This window comes from Lygodium microphyllum, chromosome 5, assembly GCF_053477565.2.
Source record: "Lygodium microphyllum isolate KBCC chromosome 5, Lygodium_microphyllum_v1.1.10, whole genome shotgun sequence".
In the NCBI taxonomy this organism is placed as follows: domain Eukaryota; kingdom Viridiplantae; phylum Streptophyta; class Polypodiopsida; order Schizaeales; family Lygodiaceae; genus Lygodium; species Lygodium microphyllum.
The window spans coordinates 32,009,145-32,030,481 of record NC_141139.1 but is presented as its reverse complement, the minus strand read 5'-3'; the positions used below and the strand labels follow the sequence as shown (position 1 = coordinate 32,030,481).

The 21,337-nt window shown below is 41.7% G+C and overlaps 1 protein-coding gene across 1 annotated transcript in view; it reads left to right on the top strand.

Annotated features, from left to right (window-relative positions):
• Positions 1–4,972: 4,972 nt before the first annotated feature.
• The window catches only part of LOC148035659 (putative serine protease EDA2), a 185,661-nt gene continuing 169,296 nt past the window's right edge, over positions 4,973–21,337 (top strand). Inside the window, exon 1 of the mRNA XM_087677664.1 lies at positions 4,973–5,249. Within this exon, the coding sequence (XP_087533790.1) occupies positions 5,058–5,249 (192 nt within the window). The 5' untranslated portion in view covers positions 4,973–5,057. The remainder of the gene's footprint in view (positions 5,250–21,337) is intronic.

Here is a 21,337-nt window from a genome sequence, read left to right as displayed (position 1 = left end):
TTTGGAACCCTAGTTATCAATGTTTCAAGAATTACATTTTGAAATGTTATGGCGTAGGCTCGGCTTATAATGTAAATCCTAAAGGACCAAACAATTTAAACTCCGATGACATATTTGTGGATCTATTAGACTTGACAATATATGAGCACATTTTCTCCATGCTTATCCATGACAACTAAGATGCTCCTAATAATAACTTTGTTCTAAGGTGTAGCTTTGACGATCGATAAATGAAGCTTATAAAATATCATGAAAATAATAGTTTGGCTAAGCTAACTTGACTATCTAATATGTTTGGCATGTAAATATTTCCTCTTATGCATAGTCTTATAAGTTTGATGCACAGACCCTCAAAGTTACCATAGGAACCTCTTCATATTTAGGGGGATTACCTTGCCATAAGTCCTTATTGGGTAGAACGTGAGGCATATAAGTAGTTGTTTAAAGCACCTAAGACCTTTTTTCTAGTCTTACAAAAAATAGTGGACATAGGCATCGCATGCCTTTAAACAAATCAAAATCCTTAGCTTTTATCTATAATTAAGATTCAAGTATATAGGTAACCAAGTAGAGTTCATATAAGATATGTTCATGTAAGATAATGCCAACCAAGTAGAGTTGTGATGCTTGCCAAGCATTGAAATACATAGACTTAGGTACCTTCAGCTACTTTGAAAACATGGGCCTTGGACTTTATCTTTTTGCATAACATGTTCACCTTTGTTTGAAGGAGAGTTAATCAATTTGCTAGTAATTTGTAGGTTCTAGTGCTCAAATGTCACCAAAAAGAGCAGCTTGCATATTGAGACTGCCATCAAAGATAGGCTTCTCTAGTCATTTGATCATCTTAGACAAGAGTAGTTTCACATCATGACATTCCCAAAAAACGATGAACTGATTTCTCCTCTTGTGGAAGGGGCAACGGTGGGAGGCATCCAAAACCTTAGAAACCTTATCTTTGATAGGGAGATGCATAACGATGACTCTTCATAACATGATATTGATTCAATGTGGGAGCGATATATCAGACAATCTTAAGCCTATGGATCTAGATCTTTAGCTTAGCAAATGGAAACTTAGCCTTTCATGCTTCCGTGCTCTTTAGATGTGTGCTACTTCTCACTACTTCAAATTCCTTACATGCGTTACATGTAAATCAAGGACTTACCTTTTGTGGTGATCCAAAACTTTGTGGGGTTTTGTCCACCTTACATTGAGCCATGGGCCAATAATCACTCAAATGGGCAAAGACTGTGGCAAGCCAACCCCCTTCCTTTTACAAGATAGCCCAAACTTGAGGGGAATCTCCTTGTGGGTAGGAAGAAACCGTTCAAGATCCTAGTAGTCGACCATCATTGTAGCCCTTTATTGTGAATCCTCTTAGATAAACAAGGGTCCTCCTTAATTTAGGTCTGGCCCTCTTCAAATATAGGTGAGAAAAGCCATATATACTAATCAAATGGAACATCACCCTTACCATTCACAACCCCACCTCACTTGCATTGAGAAATAAAGAGCTCTCCATGCCTTAAGGAGCCTAAAGGCAAATTTTGATGTGCATGCCTTAAGGGAGATAGAGTCAAAAAAGGCTACATGTAACCGCTATAGATCCTTCCAAGTGCAACCTGGAATACAAGCATTGGCAAATGTATACTCAATATAAAGGCCAAGGTTAATCAACCTCCATTCTCTTGAACCAAGACAAAGAAAGCCTAAGAGCCTTTTCTTGTAAGTTTTCTAGTCCTAGACCTCCATTAGACTTGGCAAACATGATGGTGAGCCAATAAATTCTCACCTATTAAACATTCAAACAAAGCCTTGAATATCTTGTTTTTGCTTCCAATAACTCTTTGAGAAGGGCAAGGCACCACTCATAAAAATAGTATTGGGAGAGAGGATTGCTTTGACAACCACCATTTTACTAGCCAAAGAAAGGGGTAAGACAACTAAATTTATCCAAAATTTTCCCATTTTCTCCAAATGCAAATGCAAGTGCTACTTCATGGGGGTAGCCAAGCTACCCGAATGCTTCACCAACATCAATTTATGTAGTATAGAATCATGGTAAGCTATCTTTGTAGCAGTTTATCAATAGCCACTCTATTTTGCTTTTGCTTATCTTAGATCCATATAATTTGGAAAAGTCATTGTAGACTTGCATCAATGCCTGAAAGGATTATTGATTAGATTGAACCATATTGGAGTTGTCATATTTGAATAATTGTGCTATAAGATTGATCTTTGGAGCTCAAAGTTCAAAGCAATTCACCGATATACAATCTAGAGGAGGCATTCTTTAAATATCATTGATATCATTAAATGGAAATTGGTACCGAATCATAGCCATTTGATTAAACCAATTACGAAATTCCAACTTATCAATAATAGGCTCTCTCAAAGTCCATGTTGACCAAGGCAAAGTCACATTTGGAGGTATCAACAATGTCAATAGCTAGACTTAGGTTAATATGGAATCATGGATTCTTTTGCCGTACACAAAATCATACTATCTAGAATGGCGAAACTTGGGTAGCATAAACTTAATTTGCAAAGCTAGTGTCTTCACCATGCCCTTATAGGCAACATTGAGCATAGTGAGTAGCCTCCAAGGTGACTCACGATGCTTTTTGGTGTCAACTTAACAAGGCCTCCATTAACTGAAGCAAGAATCTAACCTCTTCTAAAGTGATGAAGGAGCATGGCATTTCCACATAACTTCAAGAATTCCACACATAGGCCCTTAGGATAGGAGACTTGTTGTTTTCTGTATTCAAATTATAAACTTAATCTCATCCTTGGAGAATGGCTTGTCAATTTAGTGAGTCCAATATAGAGGTAGACTCATATCCATTACTTTTAAGCAGATCATCAACATGTCATCGTAGTTAGCATCTCTAGAGCCAAAATGACCCTTGAAGACTTTGCCAGTTGCATCATTGCTACCTTTGTGACACATCCTTAAGGATATTTGAAACCTACAATAGTCTCACATTACCTTTGGCCTTTAGATTATTGAAGTAAAAACTTGGTGTGATCATCATCAAACAAATCTGAGGTGACCCTCAACTGTATCTTGAGGCCTTTAGAACTATGAGCTGCTAAACTTGAAGGTAATCTCTAAACTCTTGTAAGAGATGTTGAAGAGAGAGATCAATAGGTATAACACTAGCAAAAATGATAGTTCTAAATTAACATATACTAACTGACATCTCTCTTCCAATGGCACCCCTCCTCTTGTCATAATCATTAGAGGCTTCCACAACAACATTCATAGCATTCACCCATCTACTAACAAAGTCTTGATATCTTGATGAGACCTTAAACCATTGTTCTTAGGAGGTAATAGTTTTATTGCTAGAGGGGCAATGGGCTTAAGTAGTGCTCCTCTACACATTAGGGCATGTTCTTAAGGAGATGACAGACTTAGATAGTTCTCCCTTGGGTAGAAAGTTGAACAGAACATCTATGCTTTTTTTGAGAGTGATAGTCACTCTTGTGTCATGAGCAACTCCACCAACATGTACGTCCCGAGTTTAGACACTAGGAAATTTAACATTACGTATGTTAAGAGTTCTTACTAGTACTCTCTTTCATAGTTGGGTGCATATGGAGTACCGTTTGATATTTACTTTTGTGACCAACTACTGTTGTTAATTTATATTTTAGTGTTCACAAAAATGATTTATGTTATTAATTCTCGTAGTAATTTTATTTGTGGTTAGACTCGATTAATGATATGTAGAGACATGTGAAGGATATGCTCACAGTGCTAGTTTGAGCATTCAAACTATATTTGATCATCTTATATTTATTTATATTTTTTGGTTACACTAGGAATATTTATTTTAGAGGCGTACTAGTGTCACATATTATTGATTTTTATAAGGCACTTAGTAGTAGATATTATTGATGGGTGTATGTCCAGAGGATTTAAATTGTTATTTCATAATTAATATGAAGGTTTATGTCCTAGTTTGATTTGCAAGCATAGTTAGAAAAGGTTGCTTATTATGTGGCTATAGATCTCCTTACATGGCTTTTTTCGCTTCTGCATGATCAATAGAGTGAGCTCAAAGGACTTCTAAGTAGTCAATATTGATGGCATCAGGAGAGCTCTTGCTCACCTTTTGCTTGGATGGCTATCCCCTTAGATGCATGTGGGAAGCAGGGAGGTGCCACATGTCAAAGCTACTGAAAGCTCTTTAGTGCACCACTCCCCATATCATAACTGTTAATGCCACTCATGCTCTGTTAGTGCCATGTTCTCTTTGCCTTCTTCTAGGATGGCTGCAATTAATGCTCTTAAAATTACATGGTCATAACCATATTAGTGGATGTTTGTGATTGAAATCTTTCAATGGTCCTTTTTGTCTTCTTATTCACCTCCATTTGCGTTCAATGCTTATTAATAATTCTCCTTCTTTTACTTATATTGTCACATACTATTTCTTGCATCTATCTTTTAAAAATAACTTAGCTCTTATCCAAATCACAATATTGACTCTTTATCCTCTTCCTCTAGATGTGGTAGATCTTTGGCTTTTGTTTGACTTTAGATAGTGGGTGTTGTAAATTCTTTGCTCTAATATATATGTTTTAACCAAAAAAACAAAAATATGTAAAATTTGTGAAAATTCCTAAAATACCTCCCAAATATTAAAAATAGAAAAATAACTTGTACAATTTTTGTAAATTGCTTTAAAATTTACCTATTCTCCAACTACCTTTGAGTGCCTTGAACAATAATCACCATTGAATGAATGAGTTCAATCAAGTAGAGAGAAATTAACCTCGTTTGTTCCTACCATCTAACTAGGGGATATAGAAAATGTATGCCTCTTTCTTCTTTGAATTGACTTTATTCCAAGGGCATTTTGGAAATTTTGAGGGTATGTTGGATGTGTTTTCGTAAATGTGGAAATTTCAGGGATATTTTGGTAATTTTCCAGAGAGAGAAAATGTTGCCACAATAGAAAAGCGAAAGAAGCTCGGCAGAGGCATGTGGGACTCAAATCATGTATAGCCTACTGGCAGTATGATGATGTGACCGTGTATCCATGGCGGCTCCCTGCTTTGCTGGGCTGGCTGTAGTGTTGTTCCTCCTGACGCCACCGGCTCGTGCCCTCCCCCCCTTCTTCAGAAGCTCCCTTCTTGACAGAATTGACGCTCCAGGGGCTTCCAGCAGAAGCTCGTATCTCACTCAAGATGCCAAGTGGATTTCTCAGCGCATCGATCATTTCACCTTGCAGGTACACACATAGACACAAGAAAAGAAAGAAAGAAGGAAATGAAGCTGTATTATCGTATACGCGTGGTCAAAGCAGCCTACGAGGCAAAATGGCGGGGGGGCAGATGTATCTGAAACCCAGGTTATCCATTATGGCAAACCGAAGATGAGCGTGAAACTCATATGACAAGCTGCGGAATGTCTAAGACGATCCATATCACTGCATAATGACCCTCGTGCGTCTATCCAGTGTATATGTGTAATATGTAATTATACTTCTATGTACATACATATGTATGTATGTATGTATGCATGTATGTATGTATAGAGAGAGAGAGAGAGAGAGAGAGAGAGCAGTGTGCGGCCATCCTCCCTACCATTCTCCCCAGAAATGATTTGGTCTCGTGGCGTTCGACAGTTTCTTGCCATTTGTTTAGTCTATTTGTGATGACTCTTGGAGAGAGAGAGAGAGAGAGAGAGAGAGAGAGAGAGAGAGAGAGAGAGATTGATGTTCTTAGAAGGCAAAAATGACCTATGAGCTATAATCATTTGCATGAAGATACAATGTTAAAAGCTGTAAGCTAACGCTAAACAACAAAACTCTAGCTGGTAAAGAAAGCTCTAGGTGTTACAATCTCATGTGGTATACAGGCCCAGCCCTAGCTCGAGCAATAATCTCCTAGATCCACATATGGATGTGCTGCTAGTGTCTATATCAGGGTGTAGGACATCTGGATTGGCCAAGCTGGATAGCTTGATCAATCAAAATCCCTTGTGTATGTGGTGTATGTGTAGGCTGTGGCAGTGTCAGAGTCCCTTTGATGATCCTCCTCTATGTGGACTGAGACTTTGTCTACTCTAAGGCCTCTTGAGTCTCCCTCGCGATGAAGAAATGTGTAAGTTGCCTTTGGATAGGGTCTTGGTGCCTTAGAGTTGTACTCTTGAGGAGTGTCTCATGAAGTTGTCATATCTCAAGGAGAAAAATGTCAAGGATTCGCTAGTTAGTAAAATCCATGACTCTAGATAGTGGTCCAAATTTGTCTCTAAAGAGACAACGGAAGCGGTCTCAAATCTCATACTATGTTGGGCAGTGACAAACATAGAACTCCTTTGTCTTTAGCTCTAGTTGACATATTTGATATATGTGTTTCTTTGGTGGTATAGATCTACATCTGCTAGTCTCAATCTCTAATTGATGTGAAGATAAATCCATCATTTGTAGTATGGAGAAGATGCTCTTTGTAGAAAGCCATCGTTCTCTTGGAGTATAGTTGGGCGAGGTCCATCCTAAAGACTTTGTCAATCTCTAAGTGTCTCAAAGTGAGAGATGGTGCATCAAGGGAGTACTGGAAGGCTTGGAGTCCTTGTTCTTCTCCTTCTCGTCTTCCTTTTTGTTATTTTCTATGCAATCCTTCTTCCAATGACTTGTCTTGCCACATTTATGCCAAGTGGTGTCCTCCTTCTTGGTCTTGTTATTCTTTTTTTTTCTCCTTACCTTTCTTTTTGTTATTTGCGTTTTGACATGTAAGAGCTTGCAAATTTCCTCTTGGAGGATTCTAGATCTAGACCTATCTTTTTGATCCAAAACCATAGGAACTAGCTTTCCTATTGGCATGTCTCAAAGTGATTAAAGAAGAGTATAAATCACTGAAACAGGGTGGTAGGTGTGACAAAAGACTCATTGCCATGTCCTTTGAAGAGATTGCCTTTCTAGCATTGAGAATCACCATTTGAAGAGTTTCTCAATGCTAGAAAGGCAATTTCTGGAGTTTGTCAATACGATCCTTCATGTGCACGTACAGAGACTCTTGCTCCATAGGCATTTTCCAATTATATAGCTGCTCCCAATGCAGCCATATCTATTTGCAAACTGTGATATGTGTCATGTGAGCAATGATTGCTAGTGTACAAGAGAGGAAGATGAATGAGCGAATGTGAGTGTTCAGCTTGTCCCAATGTGCTTGGGGCTTCTCCAATTGCAATTTCTCAGATTGAGCTTAGTCACAAGTTTTGCCAGGTCATAAGACTCTAGAAACTGTAGTTCTCACCATTGAGTTTCTGATCTTAGCAAAGAGCCATTAGGACATGGACCTTGCTGCCCATTGTCAAGAATAACAAGTATGCTCTGATACCATATCAAGAAAGGACTAAGCAACCTGAGAGACAATATGGTTTGCAAGGAGAAACACACAGTGTATACGGCAAACAATGAGAAGAGAAGAGAAACTCAGATGAATGAGATAAAGTAATGAATTGAATCTGATACAAGGGTGCCCTAGCATGAAGGATTCCTTGGAGCAGGGAGACGACTGAAGAATCCTTTGAGTCTGCAAACGCACGGATGATGAGGTGTTGCTTGGAGTAGGGAGACTGCCATCAAAGAGGAGGGGGCAGCCTGATATGTGCCTAAACTTGCAAGGGATAATTCTGATTTTTCATCAGAGTATATCCCTATTGACAAACACCTTTTTAGAGACAGGATCATAGAGTCTGTAGCCTTTGCTCTCACTACTATATCCCACAAAGTCTTGTTATCCAACTTTTTTCTGAGTACCTGGGGAATGTGTGCATATGCAAGATACCCAAAGGTACTACAGAAGGTTTCCAGCTGTTCCAAGCCTCAAAACGTGTAATTTTATTTAATGCTTTGGTGGGGCATCCGTTCAAAACATGGCAAGCACACATAACGGCTTCCATCCAAAAATTGTGTGGCAAGCTCTTTGCTTTTAGCATACATCTGGCCATCTCCACGAGTGACCGATTCTTCCTCTCTGCAACCCCATTTCTGTTGTGGAGTATAAGCAATAGTGAATTGATGAACAATGCTCTTCTGCTTCAAAAAAGAATTCAGCATAGAGAACATATATCCCCTCCCTCGGTCCGAATGGAGAGTCTTAATTTTACAACCAGATTGGTTCTCAACAAGTGCAACAAAAGCTAAGAATGCATCATACACTTCTAACTTTTTCACCAAAGAGTAGACCCATCAGAATCGAGTAAAATCATCAATAAAAGTCACAAAATAGTAACATCCTCCCAATGACTTTGTCTGCATAGGCCCATATATATTTGAATGTACTAATTGTAACTTGGCTGTGGCTCTAAAAGCAACATCACAGGGAAATGATGCATTTTTCCCAAAATATATCCTTCGTACAAGTCCTCAGGAGGTCTCTCCAAAAGAGGTAATCCATCTAGCATGTGTGTATGCTGTAAGAGTATCAAGCTACCAAAGTTCACATGCACCATGCGAGCATGCCAGAACTCTGCCTGTATCATAGCAAGAGTAAGAGTGGATGCCAAGTATGTTGACTGATCAATTGAAAGAGCATCCAACTTATATAACCCATGACATAAAGTGCCAGTCAAGACCAAAGTCATGCATTCCTTGTCTCTCACCATGCATCTGTCATCATCAAATGTGGCCTGTAATTCACAATGTGCCAAAGAAAAAATAGAGAGCAGATTCTTCTTTATACCGGACACAAACAAAGCCTCCTGTAGGTGGAGAATAGAGCCATAAATGGCTATGAGCACAATCTCCCCAATACCTCTAAGAGGGTATGATGCATTGTTGGCACGCTGTACAGACTTGCTAACTAGAGAAGCACCAATAGAAGCAAATAAATCTCTGTGAGATGTGATGTGCCTAGAAGCACCATTGTCAGAAAACCAAGTGCGTGCATCCTCAGTAGAGCTAAATTCTCGATTAGCCTAAGAAGTGTCATAATTGCATGTGTAAAAGCAATAGTCCTTGTCTACAACAAAAGACGCAGACTCAGTAGTAGTGGAAGGAGCATCAGAAAGAGAGATTCATGAATCCTTCTTCTTCTCCTTGGCAATGCGCTTTCTACACTCAGTGATGTAGTAGCTTGGCTTCTTGCAATAATGGCATTTTTCATTTTTGGCTTGCGTGCCCCCTTGTTTTTTTACTTCCCTATGAGGTGCCAGAAGTCCTAGAACTCTACAGAGCATTCTTTACTTGGCTACCTTTGCCCTTCTGTCTAGCCATAAAAGCCTACTTAGAGGCTATGACATCCATACCACTATTTCTTCTTGTTTGCTCCTCTTCTAGAAGCAAACTGACTAATCGAAGAAAAATAATCAGCTGTGTGGCAATCCTCATGGTGAGGTTTAAGGCCATATGAAAAGCCAAGTATGAAGGAGGTAATGAGTTCAATGTAGTAGATATCATCTGTGCATCTGAATAGTACTCATCGACATTCATAAGTTGCTCATGCAAGTCTTGAATTTTGTTCAAGTGATCCTGCATAGAATCACCCTCATTCATCTTCAATGTCTCTAGCTCTTTCTTTAAGAAAGAGATGCGAGCCTCATTCTTATCAGCAAACATCTACTCCAAAGTTAGCCAAGCTTCTCGTGAAGGAGCTGTTGAACGAATGTGGGGGATGATGGACCGCTGAATTGCCAATGCAATCAGCGACAAAGCCTGTGCATCTCGTGTATCCCATGCTTTTTGAGTTGCTAATCTTTGGGAAAGTGGCTGAAGTGGAGTAGGTTGAACAAGCTGAGGTGCCCGTTGTCCACGTTCTCTTGGAGGAGGAGTAGATGGAGCCACAACTTCGGGGCCTAACTTCTTCTCCATTGACATAGTCCCAAAGATTTTTCGCAACAAGTGCATTCTTCATCATGAAGGACCAAAGTGAGTAATTGTTACCATCCAATTTGTCCTCCTTGGATACATAGGTAAAGACATCACTTCCCTGATTTGCCATGATAATCAATGCCAAAAGAAGCAAAAGAGCAATGTCTAAGCTTGACCAAACTGGAAATCTCAAAATTTCCAGAAACTACAGCAAATAGCTTGCTGCAATTAATACAGTGAGGTACACTCTGTCAAAACTGTCTATAATGCACGCAGTCCAAGGTGCATTCAGTGTTCAACAACACTGTATGAGTAAAAACCCCAAAATTTCTTGCCCCAAAATTGTCCAAAATAGTCTATCACTGACTGAGATTGCAATACATGTGCAATGTCTTCAAAAACCTTAAAAGCCCCAAAATTTTTGATAAATTTCACAAGAAATTTGCATCAACCGTGTCCCAGACACGTATCCAGACTGTTGTACTTGTTGGGCAAAAGGTCCTTTTCCAGAGATGAATCTGGAGTAAAAAGATAAAAAAAAAAACTCTGAAATGTCGAGTTGAAGGTAGCAGGTGTAGGCCGTAGGAGCTCAGGCGAGGATGACAGAGGGTAGCATTGGCGGCACAAACCAAGCGCGTCATAGGCAGGGGCGGCACAAACCACGTGGCGGGCTGCTCAGATAGGTAGCACAAGCGAGTGCAGTGGGCGGTGGCCTGGTCGGGCGTAGTGGGCGGCGTCTTGGTTGGGTGTAGGGGGCGGCGTTGGGCAAGCGGATGGGCTGAAGACGTAGGGTCGAAATGGCGCAGGGCAGGAGTCACAAACGATTGGTGGTGCTCCCAGACGAGGTGGCAGGCAGCTGGTGCAGGCGAAGTCGCCAGTAGGCGTTGGATAGGGCGGCACTGGCGTTGTAGCCAAACTGGTGGAGGGTTATCTGGAGTAGCTCGCGGGGCATCCTTGAGACCTTGTAGGAGGGCACAGACTGTTGAGCAGGAGTAGGGCAGCTCCTAGAGCTGATAGTGGACAGGGGGCAGCTTTGTATCGAATAGGGACTCCTGTGAGCTGAGCAGAGCTGATCTGTGCAGAGCCTTAGCTGTGATACCAAATGTGAGAGAGAGGATCGAAGTTCAGCTTAGAGTGCAACAGACAGTGTGGAGAGTGAAGCACGACACCCAATATAATAGACTGAAAGAGTGTAATCAAAAAGTACAAAGTACAACCCTTAAACCTTAGGGTTGTAGGGGGTGTTCACACTCGAACACGATAAGTGCCCGTAAGTGTGTGACATAAGCACATACTAAATAAGACAATAAGTCTGGGGGAATAAATCTCTCGTACTGAGAGTAAAAAGTGCCCTAATGTCCTATTGATCATTGACACTCCTCTGTGAGTGTAGGTGTGAGTGAGAAAGCCAATAGATTCGTCTCAAGTATTCAAAACCCTCTCGAAACAGATAGTGGTATTTGCCTTGCATATCATAATATACCGTGCATCGACAGATGTAGTGTTCCTCTGTCTCTGACTCTGTGTTGCATAGTGGGTATATCCATTTCTTAGTCTACATGCCCTTTCATCTACTTGTCTTAATCATCAGGTGGTGGGATGAGGTGTGGATTTGACCAATAACTGGGCGCAATGTATCCATGTAACTAGGTCGGTTGATGGAACCATTCTTAGATACCTGAAGGAAGTGGGTCTGGTAGTGTGCCATCCTCATGCCATGGGGGGAGGGGGGTTGGATCCAAGTCTTCTCCGTATCTAATCTCAATATGTTTGCTTTGATCACATGGTTCAACTTTGATCGGCTTGGAGGAGATCCTACCATAACACGTCTTGCAACGCGACGCGATGACCTCGACATGACACGACGCGACCCGGCCCCGACATGATGCGACACGACCCTGTTTGACACGACACGACGCGACATGACATGGCGTGACGCACCACGTCGTGACACCCTCCGGGCGAGTTTTCTGCTGAAATTTGGAAGAGAATCTGATGTGCCAATAAAGTTGAGAGGGAACCGTGGCGTGATAAGAACGTGCGGCATACCATTCAAAAATGTCTTGGAAAGAGTTGAGGCTGTGGGAGGACACTTTCTTTGAAGAGGAAGATGAGCTATGTCACTGGCTCAAAATCACATACAAGAAGAAAGAGCTATGGCTCAAAATGATTGAGCAAACAAGGAAGACCATCAAGATGCTAAGGAAGACCCAACAAGGAGTCGATGTGTTGGATGATCTCGAAGAGAAAATTGAAGAGTTGGACGAAGACCTGGAAGAGGTCGACTACCAGTTGATCATGGTGCGAGAGAGAGCCAAACTGTGGCAAGTGAAGACGGCCGAGACCTCAACATGGAGCTACAAGAGAAAATCATACTAAGGTGGGATTGGGAAACTGCCTCTGAAATCTGAAGAAGCCAAAAAGAGGGCCGAACCATACTTGAAGCAGATGCGGGCTGAAAGAGTCCAAGAGCTGAAAAATGGAGCGAAGTCAACCAAAGAAGAACCAAAGAGCCAAGAGAAGCAAAAACGGGTGAAAGAAGAAGAAGAAATATGGTCGGACGAAGATGAAGATGAAGACAAGGGGGAGGATGAGCTCGACATTGATCCTGGAACACCTCGCCCCGAAGAAGAAGCCAACGGCTACTACCCCGACTACTACCTGGAAGACTACTACCCTGAAGGCTACCATGAAGATCAATATTTCGACCATAAATACCCTCATGAAGAAGGAGATGGATACTGCTACCTTGAAGATGTTCCCATCGACTACCACCCGGAAGGAGAATACCTCTACACCGACTACCCCTATCCCGAAGAATGCCAAACCGAAGAAGTTCCAGAAGAAGAAGAAATGATGGAATATTATGTGAAGAGAGAAGGATGGAAAATGGATGTGAGTTCAAAGGTAGAAAATATTATGATGGAGTTAGGATACAGAAAAGAAGAGGAAGCAAGGTGGACATGTCAGAGGGATGAACCACCGTACCCAAGAGTTGCAGCCTATTTGGTTGAAGAACCAGTGTTAAAAAAAGAGAAGGGGGAGGATGAGCTCGATACTGATCTTGGGACACCTCTACCCATTAAGATTGAGGGTGAGGCCAAGTTGGCACCCTCTTGCGAGGCACAGGATGCCTTTGATGAAGAAGTAGATGAAGAGATAGAGTTAGAAGATGAGAATGGAAGGGCGAAAGCACTCGGGGCAGGGCATCCGCCACATGGAACCAATACTCCTACTTTAGATGATGATATAGGTGAAGAAAAAGAAAAGAGAGAGGAGTTAGAAGAGAAGAATGAAAAAGAGGGGGAGAATGAGCTCAACCCAGATCTTGGAACACCTCGACCCCAACAACCCCAACAACAAGAATCAACCAAAAACCCTTGCAGCTCAATGATAATAGGCTAGGAAAAGAGTTGAAGGAGAGAATCATGAAAATATGGGATGAGATAGAAGAAGATGATAGGAAAGAAGAAGAAAGAGATTTGCTAGATGGAGCCATAGAGAAGACCAAGGAAAAGATGAGACAAGAAAATAGAAGAACAGAGATAGAAGAACAAGTCGAGTTAGCTAGGAAGAAGCTAGAAGAAGAAAAGAAGCTAGACCATGATAGGAAAAAGAAAACAAGTAGAAGAAAACAAGAAGAAGAAAGTTGGAAAAAAGATTGAGCAAGAAGAAAAAGACAAAAAAAGCAAGTTGAAAGAACAAGTATGGAGAGATAGGAAGCCAAAGGAAGAAGCTAGGCTAGAACAAGAAGAGCAAGAAAAGATAGAGCAAGGCAGGAAGGCCAAAGAAGAAAAGATAGAAGACAAGAAGGAAGAAAAAGAGCAAAAGATAGAGGAGAAAAGGAATGAGAATGAGATGAAGAGAAGGCGAAACCAAACGCTAAGAAACGGAGGCAGGCCAATAGAGCTAGGATGAGAGATGAGAATGAAGATGCCTCCAAAACCCCCCAAACTCAACTTGTGGCTGAGGATGAAGCAACCCCAGCTTTTACTCCAAGGCCACATCCCATCCCAGCCAAATCAGATCAAAGAAAGAACCAAGTGCACTTCAGCAATGGAGTCATTGGCTACGCCTTTGAGCCCGAAGAGGCAAACCCTTCTGAGCTTGAAAAGGAGTAAGAGGACAAAGCCTCAAAGGAGGGAGAGCATGAGGGAGTGCTTGCAATATGAACCAGCCAATGTAACTTAGTGCCATGAAGGGGACCTTGCTAGTTGAGCCTTGGAGAACTCTCCAACTCACTCTTAAGGTGAATGCCTTTGGACTATGGAACCCGTTGTTGGGACTATACTTAATGCTAACAAAGATTGAGATCTCGGCATTTAGGCCGCAAGCAGTGCAAGGAGTTGTCATTCTGATCTTATGGATCCGTGACACACGAAGCACAACCCAAATGGGCGTCACCCCAAGAGCCTCAAGGATACCTCTACTTCTGCAACCCAAAACCCGGTCTAAGTGTGACGACTTAGTCCATTCTCCACCAAGAATCTCAACTCCAAATGAGGTTAAGGAGAGCCAAAGAGGTGCCATGCACCGAGACCGCACCTTCCGTGCGAGAAGGCAAGGTGAACCAACCAGCTTGTCTAAGTACAAAGCAAGCAAGAAAGTGTTAAGAAGACTGCTAGGGTTTGCACTTAGGACACGCAGAGTGTACAACCGCGACAGAAACACAAAGGCAAAGATACAGACACAGACATAGACACAGACACAGAGGGCAAAACTCAAACCCTAAACGCAAAACTCAAAACTCAAACCCTAAACGCAAAACTCAAAACTCAAACACAAATAGAAGAAGGGAGAGAGAGCACAACTTTGAAGTGAATGAATACTGTAAATGAATGTAAGAGTGTACAGTGTGCTCAAGGGTAGAGCAATGTCGGAGTGTGACGTCCACCGAAGACGGATCTCAAGTCTGTGACCACCAGTCGGAGTGTAGGAGTGCTGAATAGTGAATGGCAGCAGGCTGGTCACCAAAATGCAGCAGTCTGGAGGCTGGAAACTAGTAAACGCAGCAGTGTACCACCGATCGGGGGCTGGAAACTGTGCACAGTCTGTTGTAAACAATAGGCTGAAACAGTGTTTGAGAGTGTCAAGGCCTGCAATGCTGAAAACGCAGGCTGGTTGACCCTGGAGATGATGGACAACAGGCTGAACAACAGTCTGGGACAGTTTGGAGCAATCGCCAGTAGCTGAGAGCTATCGCCTACAGCAATGGATAGGCTGAAGATGATGTGGCTGTAGTCGATGATGGCTGGACAGCAGATGGAGGCGGGTTGCAGGTTGGAAATTGGGCACCAACAACAGCAGAGGGTGTGTGGGCTGGTGTAACCTGCAAACAAGGATGATGGCTGAATGGGGGCAGCTTGTCTATTTATAGATGTGGAAGGGCGCCCCAAAAATTAGGGTTTCCACTAAACTTTCTCGTACCGCTCCCCGTTTTAGGGTTTCCACTGAACTCTCTCGAACTGCTCCCCGTTTTAGGGTTTTACTCTAAAAGAGCATTTTTAGTGTGTTTTGGGGTTGTTTAAGAGGCTAATCAGCAAGTAATGCATATTTTAGCTCAACAGAAAGATCCGGTAAAGAGGTCAAAGAAAACAACCCAAGTACTTGACTTGGCGATGAGGGCAAAGCGTCTTGGCAAACGAACCAAGAGACCCAAGTCGCCAAGGCCCAAGGCGACGGCACGAAGAAAGGGAGGTCCGGTGTAAGGAGCAACTCAGCGGACTGTCTCCCTTAAGGCATGGCACAACATGGCAACAACCGCGCCACCACGCCTTGACCACAACATCGCGACAACTTGGGATTGTGTCTACAAAGCTTGGTATGCAAAGTCATAAGCACCAAGCTACCTCAAGTTAGGACTATGAAGCCTCCACTCCTCAAATGTAATTGAGTCGAGGATGGATTGGAATGAAAAAACAATAAAAGAACTAAGTCTAGATGGGTAGACCCTGGCCAGCTTGATAGCATAAGCTGACTGAAGACCCCCAAGTCGTAGTGCAACAGACACTGACCAGCTTGATGGAAAAGGTTGCGTTAAGAACCCACTAAGGAGTCAGTCGTTAATTACTGAGGACATCAATTCATTAAGCTGTGTTAAGACCCCGAAATGAGTCAAGAAACCGCCCTTAATTACTGAGGACATCAATTCATTAAGCGGGGGTGAGTGTAAGGGTACGGGCTTTGTAGCTATACCATGGCGTAGGAGCGAGAAACACCTATATAGGGAGTAGTTGTGACTCTAAGCTCAGCTTGGTTTCCACTCTACGTGTGATTCCCTATGCTCAGTGGTGAACCCTTATCTGTGCGGCGTCACGAGGGTGTAGTCCTGAGATGTGCCTCAATGTTGTACCTTTTGATATCACGAATACAAAGATTCCTTATTGATATATCTCGTGTGCCATTCCGCTATGCCTTTTTGTGCCTCGTGACAGGTTTTACCATGAAGTCACGTGAAGGTCTGTAGCAAATCCCGCTCCCCCCCCCCTCGAAAACCCCTAAACCCTAAAGTACTCTCTTTCTATAAAAATCTCTCCCTCTCCTCCATCTCATTCATCCTTTCAAGTCCTCCACCCCTCCTACTCCTTTCAAGCTCTCCATCTCTCTTGCTCTCTCAAGCTCTCTCCTCCCTTAACTTCTCAACCCTTCCAAGTTCCTTCTCCATCATCAAGCTCTAGCCTCTTTCTACTCCCTCAAGCTCTCTATTCTTCAACCTCTCTACCGTTTCCACTCCCTTCTTCAATCATCTCACCTAACTCGTGACCCTCTCTCCATACATCATCAATGGCACTCCCTCTTTACGAGGCCTTTCGCTTGCATTGTGCCTACTTTGAGTGAGTGAAGGAAAAATCCAACACTTGCAAGTAGCAATGCAATTATTGCCCAAAGATCTAAATCTCATCCGTTACTTGCCATCTCGACTACTTTTGGAAATTAGGAGGGGAGGCCACACCATGGCCTGGTATTCTTGATAGTGACTATTAAGATTGTCATCGGAAAGACTTGCCATTGAAGCGCCACAGAGGCCTTTCAAGGGCGAGTGAGGAGTTGGTCTGAAACTAGCCTTCCTCCTCGGATTGGGAGATAAATAATATGATTAGGCACTAATTAAAACAAGCATAAAATTCACATAAATTGAAAATGTACACTTTACCACTTTAATCTTGGACATTGGATACCTTGTTGGCCCTAAAATTGGTGTCCCTTGTAGTATTTCTTTATCTTATATTACAAATGGAAGGAGCATAACTGAGATTCTTTGATCTCCTTTGCTATTCCAAGTGCCTCTTGTAAAAAATGACCAGCAAGCCTCCAAACCAAATTGCCCCTTGATTTACTTGGGGATTGGCCTTCACCCTGCTCCTTGAAAGACAAATTCAGTCCGAAATCTGATCTTGCATGGTAGCCTTTTGAATCTCTCTGAAATTTCTTAATTTCAGTCGCTAGAATTCAAGTTCTAGGTCCTCAATTTTGAGCACGCATCTTGAGGCGGCTATCAAAACCTTGATTTCTGCAGTAAATTAGGGTTTACAGCAGATATTGACCAAAATCTCTTCCTTTGATGGCTCAAACTACTAGAAAATGTTGAGATAACTTGAGAGATGGCTAGGGGATGAGAGAAAATGCTGTAGATAGACAAATATTAGAGTTTCATTTTGAGAAAAGATGAAAAACTATTGTTGCCCTGCTCAAACAGCCATGGAAGTTATCACCTATAGCTTAGGACCACCAGAAAGACTTCCGCGCCATCCGATATGCTGTTACCTGCAAAAGGACCTTGGGTTGCTATCATCTACTCTTAGAGGCCTCCAAATTGTTGTCACATGTTGTAGGACTAAGCCTTGCTGGCTGCAAATCATAGTAGTAGTCTCTCCTTGCCTTGTAACAGTCTCCTCCTCTCTCACAATGGCTAGAATAGACTTCTACTAGCCCCCTAAAAACGTTTTTTCCATTTGCATGGGCAAATTTTGCCAAATGGTAGCCTTCTAATTTCATTTTTAGCATTATCTAGCTTATTAAATTAATTTTTAAAATATTACTTTAAAAAACTAATTTAATAATTATTCTAGTGCTATAAAGTTAATTTCACCAGCTAATAATTAAGTTGGCTAGGTCAATTTGTCTTCCAAGTATCCTTGAGCAGTTATTGACCCTTAGATTGGTATTAATTAATTAATTAATGCCTCATCTCTAATGTCACCATTGATATTAGTGGCTAATAAATTGGTCTAGGGCCAAATCTGACACCCAGTACCACCTAGTACCTGTTAAGGCATAACTTATTACAACTTTTGCCTTTGACACCCATTGCAACCTCGGGATCCTTAGCTTGTTACCATTAGATAATTGCCATAATATCTTAATTAAATGTTATCAGCAATATTAAAGCATCTCAAAATTTCATGTCCCTGGGACATGGTCTGTCCCGATCATGAAGTCTCGGATGTGGAATAAGGTCTCTCTTTAATGTCTCCGTTTTCTTCATTAAAGGGGCTTCTTCTATCCCATTTAGAAAAAGCCATTTGAGTGATGCATCTATACGAAAGAGGCAAGCCACTCTTGCTCAAGCGATGAGGCAAGTTTCTGATTCTCTTTCTTTTCTCAAGAAGAGGCGAAGGCAACTGGAAATAGAGATTGCATGCATCATAATTAAGTGCAATCTCTTTTTCTATATCCTCAAAGTGGATCAATGGAAGCGGATGGTAAAAGCCGTTGCTGTTGTCGGTTCACACAAGAGCTGGTACAATGCCATTTACAATGACATGCGTATTAAGAAACTTGATGAGAAAAGAGAGGATTGACAAGTTTCTTGAGCCCATGTGTGCTAGTTAGGTGAAGTACGGATGCTCTATCCTATTCGATGGATGGAGTAACCGCAAAAAAAGAGGGATGATTAACATCCTTGTCTCGTGCTCGCTTGGTTCTTACTTTGTACGAGCAGTGGATGCCAGCATAAGGGAAATAAGAACCATGGGCTCCTTAATGTATCGGCACATACGATAAGCCATCATTGAGGTAATCCTTCTAAATCCATTATTTTTCAATCTCTCTTTTCTTTGAATCTTTTAAATTTATTCTAACTTCATCGTGTGTAAGCTTATAGGTTGGTCCACAAAATGTTGTATAAGTTGTTACGGACAATGCCTTAAATTGTGCATTTATGGGATGGAAACTTAAGGATGAGTCTCCATCCATAGTATAAACACCATGCACTACACATTGTCTAGATCTTCTTATGAAAGATATAGGCAAGTTGGAGTGGGTGGCGAGGATTGTCAACGATGCTTGCACAATTGTTGGCTTTGTTAACCTCAAGGTCTGAGTTTTTGCGATTTATCAGTTATACTCGGACTTGGAATTGAAGAAGCCTTTGAAGTTTCAATTTGTGGCCATATGGCTTTTCCTTGAGCGTCTCTATGATGTCTATAACAAGCTCCAAAAAATGGTAATGTCGAATGCATTCAAGAAGTGGCTTGAATGGGAGTTCACATCAAGCCAAGTGGAAGCAAAGGCTGTTCAATTGCTTTGCTTAAAGGAGGAATTTTGGATGAATGTGAGAGGAATTGTCATTGTTGTCACTCCCATCCATAAGATGTTGAGCTAAAAATACATTAGCTTGACCTAAACAGTGCCAAAATATGCTTAATTAATGACGAAAACCTATTATTTTAAAAAGAAACGCAATCCTAGAGAGTTACTATGTCCCACATGCAAAACCCTAATTTGGGTGTCCCAAGCTTTCTATAAATATGCATGCAACCTACCACTCTCCCTTAATCTCATTTTTACAGGTTTCAGGAGCCGTACCTCTGTCGCTTACACCTTTTCGCAGGGGACATTGCAATCAGTTGTGTTTGCTATTGCCAGGGCTAATTGCCACCATTTGCATCAGTCGCTATCATTAGGAGCTATTACCATAATCATCTTCCTTGCGTTCGCAGTCAATCAGCATCTGCACTGTTGCCATTAGTTTCCACTTGTCGCCCATCACAATTAGCTTGTGTTTATGGGTTATGTAGAATCTTCAGTTTTTCTCTCTCCTCAGGTACTTGTGTTTTTAGTCTTTCTCTCTCTTGCATTGTCGTTTGCATCAGATCCAGTCTTCCTTGATTGCGTTTGTTGGTGTTCGAGACTCAGAGGCTGCCTTTGTTGCGATTCGGGATCCGTTCGGAGTACAATACACTCTAAGCTCATAACCTCTGCCCTGACCTCAGAGATACAAGAGTTCGTGGTTCAATATTTACTGTATAGTGTGTTTGCTGCATGAGTACTATATATTCATTATTCATTCACTTTATTATTCATTGTGTTCATTGTCTTTTGAGTTGCCCTAACCCTAACCCTAATAGTGTTTTGAGTTCATCAATTTGTGCTTTGTCGTACGATTGGTTTTGTGCATTTTGCATCTAGAGCATTTCTTTACATGGTATCAAAGTCAGGTACTCTTTGAGAAACCTTGGCCTTTGATTGGAAAGCTCATTCGTGAAAGTAGGAATAATAAAAGGATCAGATGACTTCGAACACATTTACAACACCGCTCCAGTCTCCATAGCTAAACATGGATAGAAACGATCAGGAGAGGGCCTCTCAGCTTGCTATTGCCTGATTAGATATTGGTGGAGAACCATCAGACTACGATGGAGTCCACAGACCATATCAAAATTTTACTGCTAAGTATGATCTCATCCTTATGCAAGGGGTTTAGCAGGAGGTTGAAGGTAAGCTTGGGTTTTCTCCTTTAGATTGGTGCACAGAACTAATGATCTTGCATGATCTTCAGAATATCACTACGGACCGTTGTCCATCGGTAAGTGGAACTTGGCTTGAATTACGTATCACTTTCATATTTCTTTTCTCCAATGCGAGGTAGTACGAATCCTATTATTTCAGATTCTATGCCAATTGATTATGTATTTTCTATTGGATCGGGAGATGCTCATTAAGAAGAGACTTTTCAAAACAAGCTTTGGTTTGTGAGTAACGAAGAAGACTGGTGTTTCTTCATGAACTCAAAACTAGGTAACAAGCCAAAAGAAGAACTTGTAGGTATTCCTATCCTTCCTTTTCCTTCAAATGATTTTATTTCTCATGGCCAATATGAAGTAGGTGCATTTTCATCAAGTGCATTTAATGGACAAAAGGAACCTATCATGTTTTCCACAAGAATATCCATCACAAATCTATTTGGGCTCCCACTGATCCCTCCCTCATCTTTTGCTGCACCTTCCTTTTTGCTTCTATTAAGTGCACCATATTATGCACCATACATCACACTAGGGGGTTCAACACATTTAAGCACAACCTTTAGGACCTCTACATACCCGTTTCTAGGTGGTGTAGCTATGATGGAGGCTCAACCTTCTACACTCACACTTTTGGGCTATCCTTTTGGGAGTGTATCCTAGACATACTCAAGTGTGGATCATTTGGCATCGCAGTTTGCCTCTATGGCATTATCTTGTGGATCATCCGACATTTGGAGAAGGCTATTGTGTCCTAGTGCC